Here is a 15573-nt window from a genome sequence, read left to right as displayed (position 1 = left end):
AAACTTCTCTTGTTGTTGTTGCTGCTGTTTTTAGATAATGTAGTATAGCCAGTAGATTTAAAGGGATAGTTCAGCCAAAAATTGTCAATCATTACTCACCCTCATGTCAATCCAATCCTGTAAGACCTTCATTCATTTGTAGTTCACTTCCAGAACAAAACTTTACAGATATTGCACTCGCCCCCTTGTCATCCAAGATGTTCTTTCATCAGTCGTAAAGAAATTGTTTTTTGAGGAAAACATTTTAGGATTTTTTCTCCATATAGTGGACTCCTATGGTGCCCGAGTTCGAGAACTTCCAAAATGCAGTTTAAATGCAGCTTCAAACCATCCCAAATGCGGTTGTAAACGATCCCAGCTGAGGAAGAAGGGTCTTATTTAGAGAAATGATTGGTAATTTTTTTCATTTCATTTTTTAAATTACAATTTATATACTTTTTAACCTCAAATGCTTGTCTTGTCTTGCTCTGCCTGAACTGTTTTTTCCGGTTCAAGGGTATGTCAAAAAACTCCCATCTCATTTTCTCCCTCAATGTCTAAATCGCCCTAAATCGCTGTTTTACCTTTGTTGTTAAGGGTGTTTGTTGTTAATCATCTTTGCATGTTTTTCGACATACCCTAACTGTCTTAAACCGGGAAAAACAAAGTTTAGGCAGAGCTAGACAAGACGAGCACTTAAGGTTAAAAAGTATATAAATTGTAATGAAAAAATAAAAAATAAAAATAGCTGTTTGTTTCGCTAGATAAGTCCCTTCTTCCTCGGCTGGGATCGTTTACAACCACATTTGGGATCATTTGAAGCCACATTTAAATTGCATTTTGAAAGTTCAATCTCAGGGCACCATAGAAGTCCACTATATGGAAAAAAAAAAACCTGAAATGTTTTCTTTAAAAAAAAAAAAGTAATTTCTTTACAACTGAAGAAAGAAAGACATTAACATCTTGGATGACAAGGGAGTTGAGTACATCATCTGTAAATTTTTGTTCTGGAAGTGAACTTCTCCTTTAAGATATTGTTGATGAAATCCAAGAGTTTTCTGACCCTTCCTAGAAAGCAACGCAACTGACACATTCAAGGCCCAGAAAGATAGTAAGGATGTTGTTAAAATAGTCCATGTGACATCAGTGGTTCAACCATGGTACTCGAATGTCATTTTTCATAATGTTGTAACTCAATCTGCCTGTGTAATTGCAGACTTCTTACTGGTGATGTATACTGGATTTCTCCATTCATTTAGGCCACTTAAACCCTGGCTATGTTTTATGATCAACTGCAGGCACTCACGCAGATACCTTCATTCGATCAGCAACCAATGGATAGAACCAAGTTCCGGCATTATTTATTTCCCCCTCAATATTCCATTATGCTCGGATGTCACAATATGGAAGAAAAGATCTGCTGCTGCTTCCATTATATCACAATCATTAGGGGTTGATTTTGTTTTATACAATGAGCTCTGAAAAAAAAAAAGGTTTTAGTTATTGAACAAGAGTCAGAGTAAGGGAAGTGGCAGTGTTTTTTTATTGTAGTGTTACTTGATGTTCATTACTTAACACATCTATGTGTATCTTCCAGGTGCAGCCCCTAAGCCAGTTGCTCCTGTGGATCCCTGGGGTCTTCCCAGTGCCTCTTCCTCAGTTGCTCCTGTGAAAAGCAGTGACCCCTGGGGGTCGACCCCGGCTCCTGCAGCTGCTGATCCCTGGAGCCCAATGCCTGCCACCCGCCCCAAGGCCCCTGCCACAGGTGAGTGCTAAAAACTGAGGTTGACGGTTAAAATTGTATATTAAAGGGATAGTTCACCCAAAAATGAAAATTTGATGTTTATCTGCTTACCCCCAATGCATCCAAGATGTAGGTTACTTTGTTTCCTCATAAAAACACAAACGAAGATTTTTAACGAAAACCGGTGCAGTCTGCCAGCCTTATCATTGATGTGGATGGGCACCAGACCTTTAAAAGTAAACAAAAACATGCACAGACAAATCCAAATTACACCCCGCGGCTCGTGATGATACATTGATGTCCTAAGACACGAAACGATCGGTTTTTGTGAGAAACTGAACAGTATTTATATCATTTTTTACCTTTGATACACAGCCACGTCCATCTGTCATGTGCACGAGTTTGGCATCAGTCACGTCACATGAGCACGCGCTCTGTCGTAGAATACGCAAACGCCGGAAGCGATCTGTTGCGTGTATACAACACTCATTGTTTACACAGTGCACAGAGATTGTGGGTATAGCGTCTATTCAAAATGGTAATTACTTGCGCGTATCCTGATTGTTTAAACCGATTTAAAGCTAAAAGATTATGTTAGTTTGTGCAAACTCATCCGGGACTTTTCACTGATTTCCCCTTACGACGTTTGCGTATTCTACGCCAGAGCGCGTGCTAATGTGACGTGACTGATGCACATGACAGATGGACATGGCTGTGTATCAAAGGTAAAAAATGATATAAATACTGTTTAGTTTCTCACAAAAACCGATCGTTTCGTGTCTTAGGACATCAATGTATTATCACGAGCCGCGGGGTGTAATTTGGATTTGTCTGTGCATGTTTTTGTTTACTTTTAAAGGTCTGGTGCCCATCCACATCAATGATAAGGCTGGCAGACTGCACCGGTTTTCGTTAAAAATCTTCGTTTGTGTTTTTCTGAGGAAACAAAGTAACCTACATCTTGGATGCATTGGGGGTAAGCAGATAAACATCAAATTTTCATTTTTGGGTGAACTATCCCTTTAAATGGATAGTTAACTCAAAAATGTGAATTCTGTCATTAATTACTCACCCTTATGTTGTTCCAAACCCATATGAACTTCAGACCTTTCTGGACCTTAAATGTGGTAGGACCCTAGCTATCTATGGAGGGTCAGAAAGCTCTGGATTTCATCAAATATCTTAATTTGTTATCCTTATGGGTTAGGAACGACATGAGGGAGAGTAATGAAAGACAGAATTTTCTTTTTTGGATGAACTATCCCTTTAAAAATCAAAAGCTGTCTTAATTTTAATATTAACTGTCTGTCTTGTTGCCCTCAGTCGGTGGCTTTGATCTTTTCTCCACATCAAATGGTACTTCCAGGGAGGACCTCTCTGAGTTTGACAGTCTCCGCTCCTCTGCAATGACAGGTAAGCACTTTAACAGTTTACTAGTTAAAATAAGTGTCATCTGTTGTTTGTAATGACATAAGGATGTGTTGGTTTTCACAGGTGATGGTAGAGGAAGCTCTGCTTTGCCATCACAGGCAAGCTTGTCTATAGGCTCTGATCTGTTTGACGTACCAAGTGGCCCAACCAGAAAAACTCCAGAGTCTTTCCTTGGTCCTAACGCCGCTCTGGTCAACCTAGACTCTCTGGTCAGCAAGCCTCCCCAACAACCTCCAGTCTCCAACCCCTTCCTCGCTGGAGGTACCCTTAACTAACTACTTACTTCTAGGAGATCACTTACACATTTACAGAGACCTCTAAATTCAGTTTTATACATTTCAAGGTCAAGAAGTCTTAATCATAATTTTAAGAAGTCATAAATTTGAGGACAGAAAGCAGTCATTTTAAAATGTTCATGTCTTTCTTCAGCTGAAAAGAAATTAAGGTTTTTGAGGAAAACATTTCAGGATTTTTCTCCATAGAGAACAGGTTGAAAGTCCAAATTGCAGTTGCAATGCAGCTTCAAAGGGCTCTACACAATCCCAACCGAGGAAGAAGGGTCTTAACTAGTGAAACAATCAAACGACAACAACAAAAAAAAAACATTTATATACTTTGCACTAGGGTATGGCATGATGTCTTAAAGGAGTAGTCCACTTTCAGAACAACAATTTAAAGATAATTTACTCACCCCCCCTGTCATCCAAGATACGTACGTAAAGTCGGGAATGTGCACTACAAGCCCTAGTGCTAGACGAGTTTCAGTGCTTAAAGGTATATAAAAAAATATATTTTTCTAAGAAAATGACCGAACGTTTCGGTAGACAAGACCCTTCTTCGTCGGCTGGGATTGTTTATAGCCATTTGAAGCTGCATTTAAACGGCATTTTGAAGATTCAAAAATCGGGGCACCATTTAAGTCCATTATATGGAGAAATGTTTATCTCAAAAAACATAATTTCTTGACGACTGAAGCAAAAAAAAGACATAAACATCTTGGATGACAAGGGGGTGAGTAAATTATCTGTAAATTGTTGTTCTGAAAGTGAACTACTCCTTTAAATAGTATTTATTTTTCTAACATTTAAACTTGGACAACACATTATTAGATTACCTTTTGACTTTATGAAGACCCATAAATCACATGTTAATGTTTTTTGTGCATTTATTTACCCATAAGGAGGGTGACACCAGTGACTGTAACACCAGTGAAAAGTTTAAAGAAAAATGCATTTCACAAAATGGCTGCTGCAAGGAATCAAACCACATGTTGTCAATCATGATATACTCACTAAATTAAGTAGTTTAATCCATTTGTGTGTTTTTTTTTGTTTTTTTTTTTACAATTCCCTAACAATAAAGCAAGTCATACCAGTGTGTTTAACTAAAAGCTTCATATGAAGTCATGAGATAAATGAGAATTCCTAATAACTGAAAAGAGACAGTGGACTTATCATGGGCCTTTCTTCATAGATCTTTAGGAAATAGGAAGTAGTCAAATGATGTTATCAGTGTGATTTTTATCTCAAAATAAATTGTTAAACTGTGACAACTCTAAGGGACCACTACTTTATATGTTTTATACTATTTATTAAGCATTTAGTTTTTTTATTCCATTTACGTCATATATTTGATCATTATAAATACATTTGTATTTTAAATGGCAAAAAAAGTTTTTGAACTTAAAATAAAGCACTTTCCCTCTGTACATGGCTGGGGGGATGAGCAGTTTTGTGGTGCTTGGAATTTGAAATAATTAATTAAAAAACAATATTTTGACATTGATGGCTCAATGAGTAATTGTTCAAATAAAGTTTCCTTTTAAAATATAAAGAAATTCCAACCCTATAGTGTTTTTCAAGCGTAATATTCTTGTAAAGGCTAGGGACAGAAAAATGTAAATTTGACACATAATGTTGGAAAGGTCACACAAGGTTTTTCACCCTACCCTACCTTTTTGAACCAGAGTACACACATGAAACCACGTGTGACCTTTACAATGTAATTACACATGCGTGAAGTCACGTATTTGTTTTTAATGTCCCATCATTTAACTAGATAAGACCCTTATTACTCGGCTGGGATTGTGTAGAGCCCTTTGAATCTTCATTGAAACTGCAATTTAGACCTTCAACCCGTTGATCCCCATTGAATTCCACTATATGGAGAAAAATCCTGAAATGTTTTCCTCAAAATTTTCCTCTTAATTTCTTTTCACCTACAGAAAGAAATAAACATCTTGGATGACTTGGCAATTTTTATTCTGAAAATGAACTAATCCTTTAAAATTGATCTCGTTTCAGTCTCGGGAGCCGCTTCAGCTCCTGCAGCTCAGGTCAACCCCTTCCAGGTGAATCAGCCCCAGCCACCCACCCTCAACCAGATGAGAGTCAGCCCCATGATGGGCTTAAGCGGACAGGGCTTCAGCCTGGCTCAGAGAAGCAACGAGCCCTTGCCTCTGTCCTCAATGCCCCCAGCCGGCCCAGTCTCCATGGTACCCATAGCCGGCATGGCTCCTCTTGGGCCTGTGGGCCAGATGCCAACCATGGGGATCCCAGCCTCCATGTCCATGCCCCAGCCGCTCATAAGTGGCGGGCTGCCGCCCACAGGCGCAGCAGCACAAGCCGGCGGCACAACCAACCCCTTCTTATTGTGAGGACCAACACTTGCCTCCCCGAAAACCCACACAAATCTCTCTCCCATACCTTTTCCTATGATATAGACAACATAGTCGGTTGTGTTTCCCTCCTCTAAACCTGTGTGCTATTAAAAGACTTTTGGGAGTAGCATTGGTGTTTACAGGTTTTACATTGACAGGCGGTTCTCGTCCTCTCCTGTCAGAGATTGGTACCATACAACGATTTGGTATTCTTTTCTAAATTTCCTCTAAAGTAACCATCAGCGATACAGCGTCTAGAAGATTTTTCTTCTCCTCCAAGGGGCATCCTCCCGTTTCAAAGGGGTCCTGTTTTTAACCTTTTTTCGATGGCTTACTTTTCTTATCAGAGGCTTGAAACTAGGAGTACTGGTTTGTCTTAATTTTTCTAATTTCTAGTCTTCGAATGCAGCGTGCTAGATAAAGCTAACCCTTTTAATCGTTCTACGCAGTGCATATACACTATGTGTATTTACAGTACGCTTGAGTAGACACCGTTTAGAGGACTCTCTATCAGTTTACATGGAAATGATTTTGATGTTCTAAGCAGGGATTTTGCACATGCTCTGATTTCTCTTCTTTTGACTGTTGGTTCACTGTTAGTCCTTGGGAAACCGTTCACTGAGGACTAGGTGGGAGTCTGCGAACTGCATGTGTGAATGGTTTCAAACCTGATGCATTGAAAGATGAACTTCATACTGAAGTGGAGAGTTGTTCTTTCTTCCTTTTCTTTTTTACTGCATGACGGGGAGTTGGTTTGCATATCATAATACAGCTCAACTTTTATACCGAAGCCTGTTTTTTACTGCTTTACAATCCCTAAACGTTGTTTATTGGGTGAATGGGTTCTTTCGATTCAGTACGGCTCACTATTTGCACAGCACAGCTCCATACTAATGATTAGTATTCATCCGCTTAGCTTCCCTCTGTAAGTATCCAACAATCTGAAATGCGATCATTTCAGTGACATTTTGATTTGTAATTTATGTATGCGTGCGCCTGGAAGGAGCAAAGGGAAACGGGAGGAAATTTGCGCTCGTCGATCTTCATCAGGTCCTAATGCATCTTACTGTTATAACCGACAGCTGCATCACTAATCACTGCTTCCTAATACAATCTGTTCATGTACGTCGGGAAAAAAGCCAAGCGTGTATCAGAGCTTGCCGTTAACAATCCTCAGTTCTGTATTCGAAGCTAACTTGCTTATAGTGTTACAAGAATGAGTGAACAGGTTATAGTTATATGATTGATTTTATTTTTGTTTGTCAAATATGTGTTTTAGGGGTCATAATGCATCTTTCTACAGCTAGAAACCTGTGGTTGATTTGCATTCTGTATTCACAAGTTGGCCACGGTTTTATCATTAAACGAGACTTAGACTAGACTAAGAATTGTTTTCATCACAATTAGCAGTCCATTTAAAGTAGTTCACTTGCAGAACAAAATACAGTTAATGTACTCACCGCCTTGTCATCCAAGATGTTCATGTCTTTCTTCAGTCGTAAGAAAATTGTATTTGAGGAAAACATGTTAGGATTTCTCTCCATATAATGGACTTCTACGGTGCCCCTAAGTTTGAGCTTCCAGAATGCTTTTAAATGCAGCTTCAAGGGGCTCTAAATGATCCCAGCCGAGAAAGAAGGGTCTTCTTTAGCGAAACGATCGGTTATTTTCTAGAAACCCTAACCGTCTTGAACCGAAAAAGTTAATGCAGACCTAGACAAGTCTATATAAAACCCTTCTTCCTTGGCTAAGATCATTTAGATGCCTTTGAAGCTGCATTTAAACTCCATTTTGGAAGTTCAAACTCGTAGGCACCATAGAAGTCCATTTATATGGAGAGAAATCCTAAAATGTTTTCCTCAAACTCTCGACTGAAGAAAGACATTGACATCTTAGATTACAAGGGGGTGAGTACTTTATCTGTACATTTTTGTTCTGGAGGCGAGCAGCTCCTTTAAAGTGAGAACGCCTAGACTTTGGTGTTTCCTGTGGCTTGCACTTTTGTGTGCCTACACTTTTAATTCAACCAGTTAAGCACAAGATGGCAACATTGCCACCAATAGTAGTTACCAAAGTGACATTGCTTGTCCTTTTTGCGGTCGTTTTCTAACCGACTACACATTTATCTCTTTTCAGTCGTTCCCCAGTTATTATTATCGTTACTCCTGCTTGATTGTTGATTACGGCTAGAGTATTGACTCTACGGTTTCTCTCATCTGTGAGCTGGTGACCTCTGCTGGAAATATTGTGGTAGTACTGCCCACGTGCAGCCTTGTAGCAGAGCCTGGGTGTGTTATGGTCAATAATCTGCAGGCATACTCAGGCATCATGGGGGGTGGGGGTGGCTAAGACAGCTTTAAGATGTATGTAATGCGCTTTTGATGGCCGCGATGGATTAAGCAGGCACCGACCCTGCTAAAAACAAGACTCCCTGCTAGTGAACATCACTGTACTCGATTATGCAGACTAGTTTTACTTTTGAATCCATACGATATCTAGCTCATTTCGTCTCAACCGTCTTGTTTTGCTGTTACCGTGTATCACTCGTTCTTCTGTTATTATGTACTCACTATGCATTTATTGTGGAGGACTAACCTTGTGAACATGCATAACATTTTATTTTTATTTTTTTTTCCATGTTATTGTGTCTGTGTATTTACCAAACTGTCTCATATTACTGGGAGCAGGCTGCTTTTATGGATATGTGCTCAACTTGTTGGCATTATAACTGTATAATATAATTTATCATCTGTACTATTGTAACATATTGTTGTGTACCTTATTTCTGTGTAATGGTTTTGTAGGAAAGTCAGAGGAAGAGTGTGATGTTTTATTGCCATCTAAACCGCAGCCAGTGATAAAGGACTTGTAGCTGCCGTGGTAAAACAAATAAATTGTATCAATGACTTTTGATCTGTCTATTCATGCTGCCAGGAAACACTGACATCGCTTATTGTGGCCTCAGAGCCAGTGTTGTTTTAGCACCAATATTACTATAGTTTTTTAGTTTAACATTTTAGTAATTTCGTTTTTCTTGAAGGCTTAAACCAAATGCCGTACTATTCAGAGTTTAAACAACCCTGGATATCGAGTGAAATCCATGCTAAGAAACTCCTTCAGTGGCTGCGGTGTCATGACAAGCGTTGGCATGTTTACATCCTGCCAGGATGGCATCTAGTGTTTCTAGTCTCTGCTGTTTAGCTCTTTCAGTAGCTGTGGTCTACTAAAAGCCTCGAAGGCATCAGGGCTGAAGTGGAGAGAACAAAGACGCTGGTCTTTAGGAAGTTTTATTCATCCACTGGCATCTTCCTATTCTTTTCTCCTCTTTTAATCACTAGGAAAGCATTAAAGACTACATCGCTTCGCTTGTTGACTAAAAATTACAACCAAAAGCTGTACAATGTGGCATCGTGTCAGTATTTTATTTTCCGAGTTGTGGTAAAAATAGCAACAGGTAGCGCAAGTTACTCGCTGAGTTGCAGCCATTTTACGTCATTGAAATAATGGCACCATCCATAGTCCAAGATATTTAAAACAAATTCATTTTTCATGGGTTTTCTACTACATATTTTAGTTCCCTTTAAAATCAGAAATGTTGCCTTGGCAGTTAGCTAAAATTAAAATAACCTTTTTATGTTTCATTTTGGTTGTTTGTGACCCTAGGCCACAAAACCAGTCATTTTTTAGATTGAATAAATAAGCTTTCCATTGATGTATGGTTTGTTAGGATGGAGCAAATAAGTCAAGTCAAGTCAAGTCAAATATTTGGCTGAGATACAACTATTTGAAAATCTGGAATCTGAGGGTGCAAAAAATTAATTATTGAGAAAATCGCCTTTAAAGTTGTCCAAATGAAGTTCTTCGCAATGCATATGACTAATCACATAGTAAGTTTTGATATATTTACCGTAGGAATTTTACAAAATATCTTCATGGAACATGATCTTTACTTAATATCCTACTGATTTTTGGCATGAAAGGACAATCAATAATTTTGACCCATACTATGTATTTTGGCTATTGCTACAAATATACCCGTGCTCCTTAACACTGGTTTTGTGGTCCAGGGTCACATTTGTTTATTCTAGTTTAAAGGTTAATCATATTTGGTGTTTAGGATTAAAAATGGAATAATTTCAGTCAGAAATGGCTGACTTCTAGAAATGAACAAGATCAGTTTATTTAAAAACATACAAAGCTGATAAAGCGGTCACATCTATAGTTATAAAGCTACTATGTAACTGACTGAATAATAAGTGACTTGGAAACTAAGATTATAAAAAGGTCAAAAATAACCTGAAATTAGTTAAGGCTGTTGAGATGTTCTTGTCAGTCCTGTAGCAGCTGAATGATCTGATGTAGTTTCATAACCCAGTTTCTTCATGTCTTTAGTCACAGTGTTGAACTGTAGTGTGACAAAACCTTGTGAGCGCACCCTCGTAACTGCAAACAGACAAGATTGGATTAGTTACGGCTTGTACATGCACTTAATTGCTGAAAAACAATTTGTGAGAACCCACACCTTGGCTTGAGGTGGAAAACATCCACTGGAATTATGTTTTGAGGCAAAGGTTAAATAAAAGCTTACCTTCTCTTCCCTCTCCTTGGGCTACAACTTTGGGATCTGTGAACTCTGGACGCCTTCCCATCAGCCAACTGAGTACAAGATATAACTTGTTACATACAGAGTCTGTCATGGTAATGTTTTCAGGTTACAATTCTCATTTGAAACGTTCCTACAGGTTGCCTATTTAAGTTAGCTCAAGTTATGTCTTGAGGATAAGGGAAGGGCATCCACAACATTAAATTCTAAATACAACCCTAAGCTGCTGATTAATAAATTTGGTAATTTTTTTTAATTCTGCTGTTACACGCGATTCTGAATGTAAATACCAGAAGAGGAGTAACTGTGAGAAATTAGTTACAACCTTGTGAACTTCTGAAGCCTTGATGTAGACTCAGGAACGAACATAGGAATGGTCTTGGTGTGTCTGGACAGAGAATTCATATGTATTTGTGCATTTTACATGCTGGCTGTATCACATTATGTCAACACAATCTTAAAGTGACTTACTTTCCAGGTGTAAACGGGATGTGTACGGCTCCATAACCTCTCACAACATCATTTCCAAAGGTGTCAGGGCCATACACACTAACCACAATCTGGGGCCCTGAAGAGAACCAAAAATTGTAAAAAGACAGATATAACTAAGCCATACAGAATTGGTGCAAATTACCGTCCCACAACCAAAAAATGCATTCAAAAAGCATTTAAGTATTCACATCTTAGATCTATTGAAATTCAAAATAATATTTCAAATATTAGTAGGCCTAATATATATTAAATCATCATTTATTGGGTACTTTCAGTTGGCCAGTGGATGTCCCCAACCCTAACCCCTAAATTTAAACTTATGAAAATGATATTTAAATAATTTTTTGCATTTTATTCCATTATTGTTTTTAAAAGTATGTTTTTGATTATTTAAAAAAATATGTCGCGTATTTTCATGTCACTGTCGAAACACGTTTTAGTCCATTGGCTGAGACTAATTTTAACTACACCCCTAAATTAATGATCAGGAAATATTTGTGCGTCACTCTTTCTCATAGCTACAAGGTGTGAGTAAATAGGTCCTATAATTTTTTGTGTGTAACTTTAAGAAACATCACTACCGGACACTTTTTTTTGCAATTGAGCACACTTTTTTTGGGAGTTATTCCATAACACATAGTTTTTATGTGTGTACAACTGTTCAGAACTGTGCTAGCTAACAATGTGCATGGGGTTTTATCCCATGAAATCGTCACTACCTAAACAGTCACAACTGAAACATGTCATCATTGTTTTGGTAGTGGCAAAAGGGAACACATAATCCTTATATTTGGAGGAAATAAACAAAACTTTAGTACAGTAATGCAATTTTTTAGTATGTTTTAGTAGTAAGTTAGAATTTTGTAATGCAATGTGGTCACTACCAAAAATGTGCAGTCACTACCGAAACATGGGATGTTTTGTCAAAAACAAAGTATACTAAATTATCAAATCTCTCAACTAAGAAGTTTTTGGTTTAATGTATATTCAAGCTAATAAATCCTTAATTCTGAAATCAGTATGATCAACTTTTTGCCTTTTACAATATAAAATTGGATTCAAAATACAACAAATCTCATAAATCACACTTGAAATGTTAAAATTGAAAACGTTATTGATTTACTAAAAATACATTGTAAATATATTTTTTTAAAATGTAGATGTAAACAAAATCTTAATAGATCAATATAACCCTTCTAATTAAATTTCGGTAGTTACAAACTTGGGGAGAGGACAAACATTCAAAACTTTCTGAAAATACAATATAAGAATTAACTGAACAATTACTAGGAATGTATACGTTGGATATTATACAACTTGCATACATACAAAATTTGTGTAAACAAGACATTTTCTTCAAGACGTTGCCAACTCTGACTTTGAACCAATTCTGTAGAATGGCCCATATATACTTAAAAATACGTATTGTGGTCACAATATATGACATGGCAGATTTTTGCAGATCTTCAAAATAATATTCCTTCATCAGATCAGGGTTTCTGCAGGTTTTATGAAAGTAAATGTGAGACTTTTTCCACAGACCAAGTAAATAAATGAAAGGAATAAACTGAAGAGAATGTAATATGTCAGTATGTTCTCTAAATCTTCTAAAGTCTGGGAAGCACACAATGAGTTGTATTAACAACACATCAAAGTTTCAAAATACAGCTTTCAGCACATTTATATTCATTTGACAAAAATTTGTGTGAATAGCTCTGCTCCCAACCATAAGAATATTAAAATAACTGAACCTTCTAATCATGCTGTGCAATGTTTTTGATGTTATTTTTTCCTTATTTTCCAGTGCAAAGTGCCTAAAGATTCTTACATTGATATGTCATAGAATATGAAGTCTTGTTTTCTGGGAAACTGATCAAAGTGAAGCGAGTTTAATATTTAAAGCAAGAACAAATATCTGACAGTGGACTCAGAAACAATTTTTCATGTTCCACTGACAGATATTTGTTCTCGTTAAATCATAATCTTCATTTTGTTCAGTTTCTCACAAAATAAGACTTCATATCTTCATTGTGCATCTCAACGAAATGTATTTTGATTCAAGGACGTTTAAATATTTATATCAGAAAACAAGACAAAAGTTTTGAGGAAGACATTGATTTTTTTTTTTTTTTTTTTTGCGGTAGAGGTATTATTCAATTCCTTAACTTCATGAATTTAATATTTTCTGTTCTGATTTAAGATCATTTCGAGGCTTTAATTAGTTCACGTGTGAATTAAGATTATTACCTTCAAGACCCACAGAAACCCTGCTCCATACAATTTATTCTGACTCAAACAAAACATGGTTCACTTACAGCCAAATGGGTTTGTGCTTTTGAACGTGATGTCCAGTGGGAAGTTCCACACCAAACTCTGAGATCCTCTACCTTTTGAAGTTATTTGAGAAATTCCCTCTTCCAGGCCCTTCAGATTGTGGGAAAAAGACACAAACTTACTATTGTGAAATATGTGAGAATGCATAAGCTTATATAGAACACCAGAGGTAACTAAACTTTAATAATTCATAATACAATTTAATTGAACTATTGATATTCTAGTAACGTTTCCTATTATATTATACATATATATTAAAATATAAATATTACAATAGTCCTGATTTCCTTTACTGTAAGACGAAAGGAGGTAAAGCTGATGTGACTCACTGATGTGGGCGCCCAGTCGTGTCCATAAACAAAGCAATACTTGCAGTAAAGATCGTCATATTCTGGGAACTTTAGGCAAAAAAGTGACATGTAAGTAATCCAATTAACCCACGTTAATAACAGGCATTGCACACAGTTTACTGCAATGAACACATCCTCTAAAAATCAATGTTAACTTACATCGGCTGCTTCGATTTGCCCATTAACCATGAGGAGAAAAACAGCTGGATTGTTTGAGGTCATTTCCACACCATTAATACCCCGGAAAGCATTTAAATCACACCAAACCACCCTCGCTGCACTGAAATATCAGTTCAGATGTAAATTAACTGACTCCTGTTGTAAACATCCATTCGGCTGCTATGGACGCTTTCAGTACGGCAGGCAATACGGTCCAAAATGGCTAAAATAAAATGCGTTTTTTAAAATGATGCTCCGCTAGGTGGTTGTCGTGGACATGAAATTGGGACTTCTTTGATTTTCCGGATTTATGGATGAAGACTTATGTGGAAATTGGCTCTTTTTTTGCTTTCCCTCAAGACACAGGATTTAAAAAGCTTTAGCATTATTTGCATAATAATGTGGGTTTATATTGACAGAACTGTATTAAACACGCACATCAAATACAAATCAAAACTATTGACACACGACTCTGTATTTATTATCATTTCCCACATGAATAATGTTATACAACTGTTTAATTTAAATGATTATTTCTTATTTGTGACCCTGGACCACAAACCCTGTCCTAAGTAGCACGGGTGTATTTGTAACAATAGCCAAAAATACATTGTATGGGTCAAATTTATCGTTTGTGTGTGTGTGTGTGTGTGTGTGTGTGTGTGTGTGTGTGTGTGTGTGTGTGTGTGTGTGTGTGTGTGTGTGTGTGTGTGTGTGTGTGTACCTGGTATGCATCACGTTGTGGGGACCAAATGTCCCCACAAGGATAGGAATACCAGTAGATTTTAGGTTTAGGTGTAGGGTAGGTGTAGGGCCATAGAAAGTACGGTTTGTACAGTATGAAAACCATTACGCCTATGGAATGTCCCCATAAAACATGTAAACCCAACTGTGTGTGTGTGTGTGTGTGTGTGTGTGTGTGTGTGTGTGTGTGTGTGTGTGTGTGTTTGTTTGTTTGTTTGTTTGTTTGTTTGTTTTGGATATTAAGTAAGATCGTGTTCCATTAAGATATTTTGTACATTTTCTTACTGTAAATATATTAAAACTTGATTAGTTTTAAATTGTTGATTAGTAATATGCATTGCCTAAGAACTTCATTTAGACAACTTTAAAGGCGATTTTCTCAAGGTTTCTCAAATAACATTTAGAATGTTTCGCACCCTCAGATTCCAGATTTTCAAATTGTTGTATCCTGGTCCTATCCTAACAAAGAAAAGCTAATTTATTTATCTTTTAAATTATGTATAACCTTCATTTAAAACATATGACTGGTTTTGTGATCCAGGGTCACATTTATTGTGTATGTAAAAGTGTGCAGCTTCCTACCTAGCCTTTGTCCCAGTGGTTTCCCTTTTCTTATGATAATATTTGACACACTTTACAAATATGTTAGCACATCCTGGGATCTGGCAAGAATGGGCATATTGGATGTTAAATGAAACTCTGTGGTTTGCAAAGCAGGGACAAAGGTAACAGTTTGTGGATAATTATGGCATAAGGTCAAGAGTTTTGTTTTCACCTCATTTCCTGTACAGGGGTCCATTGGTTTCCAGGTCTGCCTGTGTCTGTTTATCTGCTGTTTTTCTCACTCTTTAGAAATCTTATGTAGTTCATCTGTGTTTTCATGATATAATTAAAAATAATCCAACAAAAAAAGAAAGAAAGAAAGAAAGAAAGAAAGAAAGAAAGAGATAACCTGGTTTGACATATGCTGATACCAATGGTCTATTTTTTCCTCTCATTTTGACATTTGACAATTTCTCTATCGGCTATATATATATATATATATATAATATATATATATATATATATATATATATAT

At 37.0% G+C, this 15573-nt stretch overlaps 2 protein-coding genes across 2 annotated transcripts in view; one reads left to right on the top strand and one right to left on the bottom strand.

Annotated features, from left to right (window-relative positions):
- Positions 1 to 8719, top strand: part of epn2 (epsin 2) — a 39150-nt gene extending 30431 nt beyond the window's left edge. Inside the window, 4 exon segments of the mRNA XM_073839059.1 lie at positions 1577 to 1744; positions 3047 to 3136; positions 3218 to 3415; positions 5458 to 8719. Coding sequence (XP_073695160.1) covers positions 1577 to 1744; positions 3047 to 3136; positions 3218 to 3415; positions 5458 to 5810 — 809 coding nt within the window. The 3' untranslated portion in view covers positions 5811 to 8719.
- Positions 8720 to 9968: 1249 nt separating this feature from the next.
- Positions 9969 to 13941, bottom strand: b9d1 (B9 protein domain 1). Its single transcript, XM_073839051.1, has 7 exons — positions 13752 to 13941; positions 13572 to 13640; positions 13224 to 13332; positions 10888 to 10984; positions 10742 to 10804; positions 10402 to 10469; positions 9969 to 10256 (listed from the first exon to the last, which is right to left on the bottom strand). Exons 1-7 carry the CDS (start codon positions 13812 to 13814, stop codon positions 10120 to 10122), a joined length of 606 nt encoding a protein of 201 aa, XP_073695152.1. The 5' UTR covers positions 13815 to 13941; the 3' UTR covers positions 9969 to 10119.
- Positions 13942 to 15573: the final 1632 nt, after the last annotated feature.

This window comes from Garra rufa, chromosome 1, assembly GCF_049309525.1.
Source record: "Garra rufa chromosome 1, GarRuf1.0, whole genome shotgun sequence".
Lineage (NCBI taxonomy): Eukaryota > Metazoa > Chordata > Actinopteri > Cypriniformes > Cyprinidae > Garra > Garra rufa.
Note: the sequence above shows the minus strand (reverse complement) of the source record. Positions and strands in the feature narration are given on the sequence as shown.